This window comes from Calonectris borealis, chromosome 2 (assembly GCF_964195595.1).
Source record: "Calonectris borealis chromosome 2, bCalBor7.hap1.2, whole genome shotgun sequence".
In the NCBI taxonomy this organism is placed as follows: Eukaryota; Metazoa; Chordata; class Aves; order Procellariiformes; family Procellariidae; genus Calonectris; species Calonectris borealis.
Window position 1 is genome coordinate 68,447,111 of NC_134313.1, and position 15,068 is coordinate 68,462,178.

Consider the following 15,068-nt stretch of genomic DNA (forward strand, 5'->3'; position numbering starts at 1 on the left):
TGTCTTTAGTCTTTAGCTCTGAGTTTTAGAATAGTGAACTCTGGTATTCAGTGATTCCCTTCATCCATATTAGCCATTACTTTCAGGCTCTTTGTGAGCTCTTCTCTGTTATGATCAGAACTAAATTTAGAATATTTCTTCTTTTGGTAACTTTCTGCAGTTGCCCTCAATACATTCTGGTATTTCATTGGAAAGGCCTTGTCTTGGCTTATTGCTGTTCTAACAGTTACACAGGTGTTAAATGGAGTTTGATTTCAAAGAACAGGACTGCTTTTTTAATTTGAAATACCTTTAAAGTATGGAAGACATTGAGCATAACTGCACTTCAGACAGACAAGAAATTGATCAGAAAGATTGGACTGAGAAGAACAGAAAAATATTACTGGAATGACATGCTCCTGCAAGTCTGCTCAAGAATACAGGAAATAATTCACCCCATTTAAAATGAAACATGCAGGCAGGCAGACAACTAAATACAGTTAAACAGATTTTTTTTTTTCAAGTTTGCCTGACAGTGAAAGCAGCTCTGTTGAATTGCTAACACAGATGCAATATATTGCCTATTCTTTTGTGCTTAGAGGCTGCAGTCCTGAAAGCAAATCTTGGCTGCTGATCTTAATCAAAGGAGCTTCAGTATGCCCATTCTTTGTAGCATGTTGCTTCCCATCTGGTAGAGAAGGAAGGAGTTTACAAATTCAAATCGCCCATTTAGAAGGCAGGTGAATGAAACGATGTGGTCCCTTCCCCCCTTCACCATCCTCGGCTCAGGTCCAATAGAAATGGAATTTAATTGCATTTTGAACAAATATTAACAAAAGGTGAGACTCCACTCTTAAAATTACTAAGATCTTTTAACCAACATATTGAATCTTCTGGAGCATTAGATTTTTATCTTGAGTGTAATGAGGTGCGAAGCTGCTCTATGAAATCTGCAGAGGTGTTTTGTATTACTGCATTTCTGTGGGGATGCTGTAAGTGAACTGGTGGAGCCACTTCCATTCTCAGTTCTATTAAAATTGGTTAGACTTGATAAAACATGAACTAGTGAACATAAATTTCTTACTCATGCTTTCAGCCCAAATGTGACTTCACCTTCTCTCACCCTTCTTATTCTTTAGTTTTTTGAAGTGAGTAAAGAATTTTCTTGAGGAATTTTTTCCACTAATTTTTAGTTATTAGAAAATGAACACAGTGTAAACCTACTTAAAATTTTAAGTTCTCTTGAATGTGTGTCATGCAAAACTTCAGTATCATTCATGTATGTTGAAGGATGTGCTTTTGTACAACAGGTCAGCATAGATTGTTAAGGACAGATCAGAAAGGAAACATAATTTGCGAGGAGGCAATTTTGCTTAGTGAGCTTTTTTTTTGCTTTTGAATTCCAAATATTTTAATTTCAACCAACTTAGCATGCATGTGGCTGATTAGGGAAGAGTATGCTTTTCTTGGCAGAAGAAACTTGATTTTGAAATAACATTGTGAAGGATTGAAATGGAATAAAATTCTCAAAACCAATGTTAAATGTCAGAATATGTAGCAGAATTGGTTTATCCAAAAATGGACACATTTGGATATATGATTAATTATATTGAAAAGGGTAAAGGAATACTTCAGAACTGAGTATATAACATTAATTAATCTGATGCTATAGATTAAAAATATATTCTGGAAGACCAGGTGATGATTGTAGAAGGTGAAGTGCCTTCCATGTCTGGATTCTTAAAGGAAAAGGGGTAGAAATAATTAGAAAGAAAAACAAGCCCAAAATAAAACCCCAGATCGCTTACTCCATCCTTGTTACTCTGCTACTCTGCTTACTTAGTAATTACAGCTGAATATCGGCTTCGTTGATGTTAGACTTCTATTGATCTGAGAGTAGGAAGATTAGGTCCTTAATGTATTTTGAGATACTGGGATAAAAATGTTGAGAAATGGACAAATGTTATGAAAATGTATCATTTTTATTTTATCATAAATTAACTCCACGAGTAAGCATGCACTATTACTGACTTCTTATTGAATATGATTATTTTTATTGTTTTCCATTGTTAGTATCTGTTGTAGTAACAGTTATATAATATTATTATAGTGCCTGGGTACATTCATTGTTTCTAAAGATTTTAATGCAATATTTACATTTTAATGTTATTAGACATATCTAACCAGTCTTCCCCATATTAAGCTTTCTCTTGATACTACTCTCCCAAGGAAGGAAACATCAGTGTCCTACTAAAGTAGCTATCTTCCTTCAGAAATTGGAGTTGTCTAAATTAACACGATCTTTGCACTGTGTTTACGTACATACATTCTCCAGTCTGCCTTTCATACTCTTAAGCTATTCCTTAATCCTTGCTACGACAAGCCAAACTTGTTTGTTATTATTCTTTATTACCACATAATTACTTGTCCATACTTATGCACATGTCCATTACATCCATAGTGGCTCACGACTGGGCTCTTCGACCGGAGGAGGTGTGTGTGTGTCTGTTCATTACATCTCCTCTCCCCCATGGCACCTAGCTGTCTCTCATTCCCCATTTTTTCCACCGTACCCTGTCCTAATGCCTTCTGCATTCAATCCAGGTAATTTAGAAAGGAAGATACTTGAGAATATAACTCCTTTACACCACTGAGCTGCAAATGTTTGCCGTCCTCACAGTACCGTTACCTAGCTGGATCCAGCACTGAATGCTGGGCAGCGTGTTACTTGGGTTTCACTGCTTTTACTTGGAAAGCTTGTTCCTCCAGCTTCTTTTAATCCGAAATGGCTGAAAATCAAACTGGTAGCATAATAATCAATCAGAAAATGAGTAATTGTCTGTTCAGTTTTGGAAGTGCAGTGTTTTTATGTGTCGTATATAAATGAAAAGTTTTTGTCTCGAGCTCAGTTTTCTTAGCTCGGCTGATACAAAATTAATTAACTGACCTTGAATTCAGGAGTATAATTTAATATCATTCTCAGAACTGACTGTGAAAGGGCGCTGATAGAAATGAATCCATTACTTTGGCAATAATTTCCTTTTAAGAAACTGTCTAGTGCTGTGAGTAAGACTTTTCCCTATATGATCATTTTCAGGGCTGTTGCTTGGCTTGAGTTAGGTTAAATATCAGTTTATCTTTGAGAAACATTAAGAGCAAGAAACTTTGCACATCATCTGCATTCTGATCCAGTGCGTTTATTTATAAACATCGTGTTTCTCATTCAGAAACTTTATATAACACGGAAGTGAAGGATGGCTCCCAAAGTTTAATCCAGATCTACTCCCGCCTTCCCGAAATACCTCAGGAAGAAAATGCAGCTGAGTCCTGGGAAACTTTAGAAGAGGTACGTTGAAACTCCCTTACTGCCACGTTGGTGCTCTTGTTTTTAGCAACTATTACAAAATAACGTTTGTTTTTTGTTTGCAGGACTTGATTCAGCTTAGCCAGCTGGTGACCGATTTTTCTCTCTTAGTGAGCGTAAGTATTAATTCTGCATTCCATCCCAGATAGAGTCTTGAACGAAAAGAGGGTGAATGGGTAACTCCTAGTTGGGGGAAAAAAAGACGAGCAATACTTCTGCCCGTAATCTGAACTCAGACTGAGCTCGTATCACTTGATCAAAGTGACAGAATAGCAGAATAACATTAACTGAATTTAACTTAGTTTAACTACTCGGCTGCCCCATCTGGTTAGAAAACTATCAGCTCTTCCTTCCCTACATCAGTGACTCATTGCTACAAGTATCTTTGTGGCTCTCCTGTTGATTCAGGCTCTGTCAAGGTAATTTTTTGAGGAGGCAGTAGTCTTCTGTTTCAGCACTAGTGCTAATAATTGCTCCTAAGTTCTTGTCACCAGACCAACTACTGATGTTCTAGCCAGTGCCCTTGGCCACAAGCTGAACCTTAGTAGAAGCTCTACAGTGTTGGCCGCAGACGTCTACCCAGGTCCCATTCAGTTTTACGATTTCTAATCGTAATGGTGACGATAGCCTTCATTGCACAGGGTGGGTGTTTCTCAGGTACTTTCTCTCGCTTAATCAGGAATACTAGAAAAATCTGAAGTTTCCCTGACCTTTATCATGCCCTTTCTCTGCTCTCACAAATGTAGCTGCCAAAAGGTTGTGCATCTTCATCATCCACACTCAGTTCCCAATGTTTAGTTCTTCCTGTGCCACAGGGAATTTAAACCCACAATTCTCATCTCCTAGGAGAGTTCTTTAATCTCCTTGCTGTTGGGTTAGTTGGGATAGATCAAAGAGCTTTTATCCTTTCTGCTGAATATGTGCTGCTTCACATATAGAAAAAAAACCCTAGGATTCATTAGGTTGGAGAGGGACTGCAAAAATTTTTATTCAGTAGCCTAAATGTTAGCAGCTTTAGCTAAAAAAGGGGAGTTCCTGTTCCCAGGACTTTCTGGATTTTACACATAACCATCATTAGATATAATAGCAAGTATCTAAAGTGTGTGGATTGGATCATGGATGAAGATACCAGAGCTGGTGGATTCAGCAGTTTTTGAATTAGAAAGAGGAAAAAAGTTCAGAATGCCTTTTATTTTAAGCTGAACATTGGCCATCTCGTTATTTTGTGACGTAAAACAGCCTGGGTACTGCTGAGATTAAAATAAGAACAAACAAACCCCTTTATCTTCTGCTCCAGTGTTCTCTGAGAGAGACTGCAGGGGAATCTGACTGCATTTGGAGAAAGGATGGAACATTTTTGTAAAATCAAACAGTAGAGCAACAGCAAGTATATTTTCAGTACTGTCACTACTCCATTTGTAAAGTTAAGTCTGTGTTTTATAATGTCATAATTAAACACTTCTATTTAGATTTCTTGGTGCAGCTTTGTATGTTGGAGTTGGTACTGATCTTATAAATGCTCTTTATAGAATTTTTTTTGAACATGAAACTCAGCAGGAAACAAAAAGGCTAGTTTGGATTATTTTTCCCTTTGGAATGCGAGTTCATCTCTTCACAGAAAAGATTTAGAAATCATATGTTTTGGGTTGTTTTCTCTGACTGCAGCAACACATTGTATAATACCCACACCATATTATTACTTAACAGTTAAGATTTTTTTACAGCAAGTTTGTAGTTTCAGCACAGTTTATCAGATGCTATTAATGAACCACCATTAAGGCTGCACGGCTGCAGTGTGTAGCAGATGAAAGCGGCTGTGGGGCCCTGATTACAGGCATTAAAATGGTGTGTATTGGCTCACTGCTGCTTCCCAGCAGGTTACCTCACTCATAATTCCTTTGCATCTAGTCTCAGCAGGAGAAGATTGACAGGATTGAAGACCATGTCAACAGTGCTGCTGTGAATGTTGAAGAGGGAACCAAAAACTTGGGGAAGGTAGGGATCTGCTCCCGCTGGTGAATCAATGGTACTCTGCCTCCCAGCAATCCTCTGTATTAACCCAATTGATCTGCCGTCTTTAATGCTGAGGGAGCCAGCAATTAAGGAAATAAGGAAGAAATGACCCACAGGTAGCAGGGGAAAAAAAAATCAATCATCTCTTGTAATTTTCTATCACATCCAGGCTACTAGGAAATACAGGGTTGGTTTTTTTTCTTTTTTTTTATGCTATTCTGATGCTACGTTGGTTTACCTGCGAAGACAAGAGCATTCAAAGATTGGCTCACACGAATGAAATAAGCGTAACACATCAGGTTGATGATAACATGCAATTTCAATCCCATTCTATGTCGATGTCAGTGACAGTTGCTAATAAGCCACAAAGCTAGATTCAGGCATGTTACTGAAAAGTCTGAGCATTTTCTGTTTCTCATTTGATTTAATGATGGAGACGAGGTAATAAATAGTCTACATAATCAGGCAGCAGCGTATAAAAGGACCTGGTTCACAACTGCATACATGAGATAGCTCAATTTTGAATTGTTTTTGTATGTTCTGTCATACATGTGGGATAGTAGATCATCTTTTTTTTAAATACTAATTTGTAAAGTTTATTTATCACTGAGCATTCAAGTCATTGCCAAGAGCAATGAGGGGAAAATGCACAGCACCACAGGCAAGTATTCTAACTCTTTTTTTTTTTTTCCCTTTACAGGCTGCAAAATACAAGCTGGCAGCTCTGCCTGTGGCAGGTGCAGTCATTGGTGGAGTGGTGGGGGGTCCTATTGGTCTCCTTGCAGGCTTCAAAGTGGCAGGAATTGCAGCTGCACTTGGTGGTGGGATTTTGGGTTTCACAGGTGGAAAATTGATACAAAGAAGAAAACAAAAAATGATTGAGCGAGCCTCTTCCAGCTGTCCAGAGCTTTCTCGCCAAAGTGCCAAAAAATCCAGCTGAAGTATAGATCCATTTTGACTAGGAACAAAAGTGTAGTAGCCGTGCTAATGACAGACCTGCAGCCTTATGCTTTAAATACAAGGCTGAGTTGTGTGAATTTTAACAGCAGTACTGTTACTTGGGAGGGATGAAACGGTAATGTCGGAATTTCTCTTTTCAGATGTGATAAGTGACATCAGTCCTTTGAAAATTACATGGATAACTTTTACTTATAAAATTCTTAGGTGAGCTACATGCACAGCTGTAATGATGGGTGACAGGTGCTTCCTGCCAAATTTGCATAAAGTGTCTTGCAGACAACACAGAGATTTGGAAAACCCTAGTGCTTTCCCATGAACGCCACCCAGAAGCTGAAGCTTTTACTATAGAGCTCCAAAGAAAAGGAAATAAGCTCCGTCTATCTTTCACGGTCATAGTACTTTAAATCTACGTTCATTTATCTGGATTCCCAAACTCCTCCTGTGTATACCCCCAGGACATGACTGACTACGCCACTTCGATAATGCACGGGGAAGCGTTAGTTGCCATAGGAAAAGGTTAAAATGGTGGCTGAGCAAGGTGGAAGAAAAACTTATGCACATCCTACATCTGCCTCCATCAGCCAAATCAGATCAGCATCATAATCAGCTTTTCCCTTTTTTCAGGTACTTTTTTTTTTAAATTTGTAAACTCCTCACCTTGTTCAAAGTGTAGTTAAGAATTAAACAGCCTAAGCAGCAACCCTGCAGGACTGCTACTGGAGAATAGTAATTCTCCATGGCTGTTCAACTTCTTGGCTTGTCCTGAGAACATGGTACAGGATGAAGTGACAAGCTCTGGCATTCTAAGCCCAAAGCCTCAGCTTACTTAAGCAGCGCTTACTGCTAGATGTTGCCCTTGCTTCTCATCTCCTGTCATCAACAGCGCTCTGGTGGGAGAGCTAAATAGCTTCCCTGGAAGGCGGTGCTGCAGCCAGGCCCACTCCCTCAAGAGCCTATATTATCCCTCACGGGTGGCGTCAGGCACCAGGTCAAAGGATGGTGGAGCAGCGAGGCCCTTTAAACAGTGCCAGTGTCAGCTGACGCCCCTGGATGATGGGACTATTTTGAAAACATCAACCTGATGCTGTTTACAAATAAGTAAACCACACTTGTCCGGGTCAGCTGCACACCTCCTGCATGCTGTTCAGTTCTGAAACTTCTGCTTCCACCCGCACTGTAGAGTAGCTTCTCAGCCTTTTCAAGATTTTGGGGCACGCTGTGGAGCCTGTATGGGGTGAAATGGTGGTAGTGCTTCTGCTAGCTTTTTATAGCAGATGCCTGTTACTCTTACCATCCTTATTTTGCTGCTTAAGAAGCCTTTTGCTTCTGAAACTTCCATTGTTAAATACAGGAGTGTTAACGTGTTTTTATTGTCACATAATCGTACTATTGTTACATAGTCTACTGTTCAGCACATAGTCCTACCTCCATCCTTCCAGGACAGTTCCCACACTATTGCTGCTACTGTTTGGGGGAACAGAAATTGAGGTTGGGAAGCTGCTTTTTAAAATTTTAAAATGTTCAATTCATCCTGAGCTCTGCTTGAGTCCAGTTTTATTAGGTGAACACTGAAGTCAGTGTTCAGCAATAAGGCTCCCTAGCAGGGAAACACTGTATAAGGAAGCATACTATAGAAAGAGCTCCCTTTTCTTAACCAGTACTTTGATATCATCATTGAAAATAACTGTCTACCAATGACAGATTTTTTGTGCCTAGAGACACCATAAGCAACTGTTAGTTACAGCACAAATATCTTTTTCTGAACAGTACTTCCTTATTATTTTTAAAATATGATTGAAATTGCTATCAATCAGTCAGAGCATCGTGTCTATTTTAAGTAGGTCTGAGGCTCAGGGAAGCACCGTGTGCAAGAATAGTTTCCACAAGTAATCACGAACATTGTCATAACTGCATGTGTTAAAACCACAGTGCCTACATCTGTAAAATCAGCTGGAGTGGAAAATATGACCCAAGTAATTCAGCTCATTTGCTCCTGTCAGGCAAAACACGCTTGTCTTTAAATGTATCTACTTTGGATGTAAACACATTTAATGAGCTTGTAATAACTTCATACTAAGGCTGTTCATTCCTTTGACATGCAATTTCTACATTTAAAGGAAGAAACTAAGGAAAAAAAGTGTTCTTAATCAGAAACTGTGGTTGATTCTTTGTATGTTTTTAAAAAGCTATTGTCTGCTTTCCTACTGTATGCTTCGAAACCTTGCGCATTTAAATAACAGCAGCCACAGAGACATTGAGGACTCCACCCTCTCCCCCCAAGCTGGACTAATGCCAGGACAATCTAAATTCATAAAACTGAATTCCTGCCACAGATTATACACATTCAGCTTGATATGTGCTCATTTTATGAAATGTCTAACACAAAAACTATTCTTCCTCCTTGTGTCTTTAAGGAAGCAATTTCAAAACATTGTGTACACACTAGACTTGGGAAACTATTATTTAAGCTATGATTTTTTAAAATAGATGGGTTATTTACATATTGATGAAACATGGGCATCTGAGTAACCAAACTAGCATTTAAATTGCTAGGCGTGTTAGTCAGAAGAAATGCGAGATGTACATAATTCTTTCAGACCAAATAAAAGTTTTTGCCTATGAGACTGGTTGTAGCATTTATGGAGAACGTCGGGGTTTATTTCCTTTCAGCGTCTAAAGGATTAATCCCTCACAAATTTTATATTATTAAAATAATTGCATTAGCAAGATTTAAGAATCCTGAAATGACTTACCAAACACATGCTTCAGCTATTGAAATATTTACATTGACTGAAACTAACACAAGTTCCTAAAATTTTGCATGCATTGAGTAACTCATACACATATGCTAGCTCAGAAATGGACTCCTTAAGTTCAATTAAAAAGAGAGTTTGGAATGGTTTTGTTCCATATGGGGATTACACTAATATTGTTTGACAACTTCCCATGAAAGCCTCGAGAAACGTTAAAGGGAGTGGTTAGCTGAGCACTGCATGGTTAAAACCATTGATGTAGATGATCAGAATTGAAGGGCTCAATTTGAAACACATCTCGGATTTTGTCCAACGCTTGCTCTCTCTAGGCAAATTCTCTATTTCTTCAGATACTCAAGAGTTCAAGTGATACTCAACATCATGTTAGGCATACCTAGACTTTAGCTGTTCAACCTCCAGGGAATATACAATGAAATGACTTGAGTGCGTAACTGTCATAAAAGTGCTACATCTAATTGTCTACCTCGTACTGGGATCCCAAAGCTCTGGGAACAAGTCCTTACTCAGAAACGCAAACTTGGATGAAGGAATGGCGGAAGGGGTTCATTTCTCTCACTTTGTAGCTGAAAGCACCAGCCACTGGACTGTTGGGTGTGTGATGAGGTAGCATCTCTCTCCAGAAAGAAAAGTTTAGGCATCTTCTACCAAACAGCATTTATAAGTAAGAATCCCAAGGAAAACCAGGAACCTCGGTGGAGTAAGATGAGCACTTGTAGGCGCCATGCAGGAATTGACTAAAATTTCAGGCGCCTGAACAACTCCAGAAGTTCTGTAGCACCACCTGCAGATAACAAGTGGCAGCCTTAAAACCATACCCTGCGCACATCTTTGGATTCCAGCTGGAAGGTGGTATGACTCACCTACCAAAAATGCTTGATTTGGCATGAGATGAAGAATGGGACAGGAGAAGACCTGGCTTTCAAGCACTTAATGTGCACTCCAAAATGCAGATTCACAAAACAGACAAAAAAGTATGCCTGTAAACAAAATCTTGCAATACTCTTTTAGCTACCAACTCTGCATCTGCTCAGTTAGCTGTAGCTTAGAGCTGGTTGGTACTAGCAACTCTCTCCTCAGAACCACCCCCTAGGAAGCCATGTGCCTGTCGCTGCAGGGGCTTGATTCAGCAGCCTTTCTTTTGCCACAGCTGCACCGGACCATGCCAGCCTTCTGTCAGTAACTGAGTAGGTGGCATCTACCTGAGAGGCAAAAGGAATCCTAAGCTGTGAACTGCAGAAGTTGGGGCACTCACTGAAATAAACACGAACCCAGCGGTCCACCTATCCAAAGAACAAGCTTGCTTCCAAGGACACCAAACCTTGGGGGCCCAAGTCATGGACCTAGATTCTTTGTAGTAAGTGTACTGTACAGATCCAATACTAGTTCGTCTCCAGCAATGCACCCCAAATTAACAGATACTTTTCCATCTTACAGTTTCTATACGTTCATCTTGCCAAGCAGCTTGAAGATTCATTGAGAAAAGCCTGTATTCTGGTATTATGCACAACAGACAAGCCCATAAGGAAAGTAGTAATTCCTTCTTCAGAGGACAATTCAAAGAATATGCAATAAATAAGGCACAAGCCAGACAAAAAGAGTAACAGAAAATTTGCAATGGTTGTTCAGAAAGTAAGTGTCTGCCAGGAAGGCAGGGACCCCCCCAAAAAAAAAAAAAAAAGACTAATTGTAACATATACATACAGAGATTAATTTAAGACTGACAGTTTTAAGATGGCAGTCCACCCCTAGTCCTCTCCTACTTTGAAGGGCTTCCAACATTCATGTTCTTTTAACACAACCGAGTGGATAATATAACAATCTTAATAATTCCAGGAAATCGGAGCAGGTCAATACAGCCCCTTCATTCAAAGTACAGCCATTATAATTAAAATTTCTTTCCTTGCTTACTATTTTAATAGTCAGAATTGTTTAATTGCTTAGACATTTACACCCAGTAAAGCACCACACGAAATTCTGTAAAACTTTAATTTATTCCCCTCCCAAGTATCCAGAATAGAAGACCCTCTTAAGTTGGAGAAAAATGTGACAAAGAAATAGATTACCAGGATAGCTGTTCACATGAAGAAGAAGAAGCAGCACATACTACCAAAGGTTACACAGAAAACAACCCAAAAGTCCTATTTAATGGGATAGTGCAAGTTAACAGCATGTCTCTGGCAAGGATACCTTCATTTGGATTATAAAAGTTTTACAGAACAGTTAGATCAAGAGTCTGGATGGGTCTCTGATATTTACTATAGCATTAGGAACGTACTGTTTGAAAGATGCTGTACAGAATGACCCACCAAACAAACGTATTTACAAGCCTGGGGAGAAAAAATTATTTTTCAGTTTATTCAAAATAAAAATACACATAGAATTATGAAAATATAGGTTTACTATTTCCACCACACAGAAGTCAATGCTGCTGTCTGAAAGGCTTGCAAGATTATTTCAAGTTTTTAAAGTTCATCTTTTTCCCTCAATAAGGTGTACCTATGTTCACTGGGTGCCAGTTTCTGGAATGAGCTCTCTGGTGGGCTGCTTGCTAAATCCTGAATTGGCTGAAAAACAGACCAAACAGTAAAATTGCTTGTTAGAGTCATTTTAATAATCAATCACCTCCATTAAATGAACTTCTAACATGAATTATGGGAGTGCACGAATGTCCAGCATTCTCACAAATTGAGTTCGGTTTTTTTGGAAGGCACATTCTAAGTGCCAAGTAGGTGGAATACACATACATACACACACACACATTAATTAATTAAGCACCATTAGTTAAGGATATTCATTTTGTTAGCACATCTCAAAGGTAACTGCCATCACACAAGTTTCTGTACAAGTGACTTAAAAGTATTTTAAATGCACCCCATTGTAGATTTGTTTGAGTCTATCTACCACTTGCTTGGAAGGTATTCTGGTTTGTGTGTTTGTTTTTGAGATACACCAGGGCAAAAGTGACATCGCTGCCAAAATATTTTAGAATTCATTTTTTATGGAAACCGAAAAAAACCCCAACAAACATGCAATTCAGGGGACACACATGACCTAAGACAGCAGCCTCCAGTTTAGTTAAGGCCAGCATTTCCATCGCAGATGCATACACATCTTCCACAAGATGGCAGGATGCCATACGGAGATGTGAAGGTAAACATCCCAGGTTTTGTGTGCATTTTTCAAGGCAAAATGGAGACAAGAGCAAGCCTGCAGCTCTAGGCATCGAGCCTGTGCCCAGATAGGCAGCAGGATCCAGGGACTTGGCAGGCTTCCTCCCGCCCTGGCCAAGCTCCCCCAGACTGCAAATTGCCTCAGAGTGTCTCTTCCTCACGCACCACCTCTCTAGCACTGAGCTGACCAACTGCCTGGCCTACGCCTCAGTCTCCAGCCCTATTTTCTGCGTCTCCTCCTCTTGACCTGAATTCTGGTGGCTCAATGAATTCCTGAGAAACACAGGGAGTTACCAGTTAAATGAATTACTGCTGAGACAATTCAGCCCTCGTGTTTTCACAGCCAGTCATGACAACGTTCAAAAGCAATCATTCTCCTGGCCCAAGGCAAGCCCTCCAGGGCTTTCACGCTTTTAAATCGTTTAACTTTGAACAGGGCAACAGGAGGCTGCACTCACACGGCTTAGCGCAGAGCCATCCTTACCACATCCCACAGATGACCAGGAAAATGAGCCTGTAGCCATAAATTGTTTCTGTCCCTCACCCATGGGTTCTGGGATGGCCCAAGGCACCCCAACACAAGGGCACCGGGTCTCCTCTGGGATCAACGTGGCTCTTTGAGCCCTAGACAATGCAACATAGAACTTAAAAGTAAGTGTTTAAAAACAGTTATTTCTTTAGAGAGGGCCTGAGGTAATGAGAAGGTTACCTGACAGGCTGTTAGGTTTGCACTTTTCAGCATGACACCAAGCATATGATCTGAGCGGTGTATCAAGAAGATACAAGGCTGATCAAGACACAGTTAGAAGACTGGGCTGAGCAGAGGAATCGGGGCTTGTAACGTCCTTTCTTTTCTGCCTCTTGGATTAAACTAAATGCTGAGGTGCTCCTGAGTTTTGTCTGGAGAAGTATCTGGTAGTTGTGTTCCTGAAGAGATCCCAGGAGTGACTTCCAGGCATGTAATTATACAGCATGACAACCTTTGAGCAGAACAGTGACAAATCCAAACTGACAAATGCAGCCTGTGACCACTATTAATGCCACTTGTTAACTATATTAATAAAAGTAATAAGCCCTATTACTGCTTATCAATCCTTTGTTGATGCTTTAACAATCTGCCTCCTGCTTGGATTGGTGACTACGAGTAAATATATAAAACATTCAATCAATTGATGTTTCCCCTTAGAAGCACCCTCTCATGGTGTGTCGTGTGAGAAATAATGCATCTATGATGTATCATCAGTTTTTGCACCAAAACATGAGAACATAAGAGTAGGTCTATGAGCTCAGAACAGTCATCTGGCCCAAGATCTTCTGTTTCAGTGGAGAAAAGTATATATTCTTACACTCTTCCCTTATTCAAGGCAAACAGGTACCATACTTCCCCCTAATGCTCTCCCTGCCTTTACCCAAAGGAAGTTGAAGGAAGAGACAAGCAGGAGTGGCAATGTTATGCTTCTATAAACAGATTTCCTCTTTCAGGAGACTGAAGTTAAAAGTATACACGTTAGAAAGTACAGCTCTGACAAGGAGTAAAAAAAGGTCTTTATTAAATGGCCAAATTTTAAATGTATTTGTTGTAACCTTACCTGACCAGGCGCTACATCAGTTGGATCAGGGCCATGATGAAACTCTCTATGCAATTTTCCAGAATGCAAGTCCAGTACAAATTGCTTCAGTCTACCTGGAACTCTGGAACAAATCCAACAGAAACACCCACATGTTTATTACAAGTTAATTCCAAACACAGAAGTTTTGAAGTGCACTATTTAGAGTAGCCAATTTCTGTTTATCTGGCACACTATGTCCACTTCCAGGTGATTAATAGAGGACAGGAAGCCAAATGGTTTGTTAAGGTATCCTACCAGCTTCTTTTTCTTTCCACTGTCTCTTGAGAACACAGCAAGTATTTCATCTTTTCAATAACTCCCACAGAGTTGTACTAGCCGATAACTTCATTGTATACTCACTTCAGCTCCCCACTAACCATAATGTAAGAGGGAACAGCAGGTTCCAAATGCACAGTTTACAGATACAAATGACAGTTGGGTAGCAGTATTGACAAAACATCTTTGAAAGGCTCTCTAGTGCCTGAGCAACTGCATATACACGAGAGATAAGCACTAAGAGGGTATCAATGTAAATCTAATCTGAGATCATCTACTGTCACCCACAGCAAACGTGCTAAACTACAGCATCCAATTTTGTGAAATGTCAAATAGACTAAAAAGCTTAAAATGAAGAGTTGATCTAATAAGTATTAAAGATGAGATAAAAAAACAATAACGTGAGCACTACGCATACAATCAAAAAGGTAACGTGTGAATGGAGACAGGTTTTGTAGGTCTGTTTCATCAGACCAATTATTACATTTAGGAAAGAGGGCCGAAGTGTGGTCTGACAGGCTATCCGCAGTGTTTCAGATCATTAGATAAAACGTAGTATAATACAGAGTCAGGAGGTATCACTACAGCAACGTCTATAACTAATCAGTACTATAGTGGTACTTTGAGGGGTCTCTTCACTTCCCAGTTAAGATCAGGAATTAGCACTGATGGAGAGAAGGGGGTTCATTCCAGCCCGGTTGTAGGGACAGCAGAATCACTGCTCTCTGCTTCACCTTGGGCCCCTGCCCTGTTCTAGGTCAGGCACACTGCTGGAGACATTCCTCTCCAACCTCTTCTCCTCCCCTAATGCAGCAAGGGCATTTGGTGCCTACAGCCTCTTGTAGCTCAGCCAGTTCTTGCTGAGAAGCTACAACTGATCTGTTGGAACACTCCTTGCTATCATTTCTGATAGCGGGGTGAA

General features: G+C 39.9%; 2 protein-coding genes and 1 long non-coding RNA gene across 11 annotated transcripts in view; 1 reads left to right on the forward strand and 2 right to left on the reverse strand.

The window, feature by feature from the left end:
• The window catches only part of STX17 (syntaxin 17), a 36,367-nt gene extending 27,429 nt beyond the window's left edge, over nt 1-8,938 (forward strand). For all 7 annotated transcript variants that reach the window (XM_075142255.1, XM_075142257.1, XM_075142258.1 and 4 more), the window contains 4 exons: nt 3,207-3,325; nt 3,409-3,459; nt 5,252-5,338; nt 6,057-8,938. In XM_075142255.1, the coding sequence (XP_074998356.1) occupies nt 3,207-3,325; nt 3,409-3,459; nt 5,252-5,338; nt 6,057-6,296 (497 nt within the window). In that variant the 3' untranslated portion in view covers nt 6,297-8,938. The remainder of the gene's footprint in view (nt 1-3,206; nt 3,326-3,408; nt 3,460-5,251; nt 5,339-6,056) is intronic.
• LOC142078936 (uncharacterized) overlaps nt 1-15,068 on the reverse strand; it is a 389,734-nt gene that overhangs the window by 313,305 nt on the left and 61,361 nt on the right. The gene's annotated exons all lie outside the window — the stretch shown is intronic.
• The window catches only part of ERP44 (endoplasmic reticulum protein 44), a 52,084-nt gene continuing 48,438 nt past the window's right edge, over nt 11,423-15,068 (reverse strand). Inside the window, exons 11-14 of one of the 3 annotated variants that reach the window (XR_012672410.1) lie at nt 13,850-13,952; nt 12,970-13,240; nt 12,745-12,884; nt 11,565-11,654 (exon numbers count right to left, since the gene is read on the reverse strand). Coding sequence is in view for 1 of the 3 variants with exons in the window: in XM_075142253.1 (XP_074998354.1) it covers nt 11,553-11,654; nt 13,850-13,952 (205 nt within the window). In the remaining 2 variants the exon portion in view is untranslated. Of the gene's footprint in view, nt 11,655-12,744; nt 13,241-13,849; nt 13,953-15,068 lie in introns of all 3 variants that reach the window. The other 2 variants (XR_012672409.1, XM_075142253.1) reach the window with 2 other exon arrangements.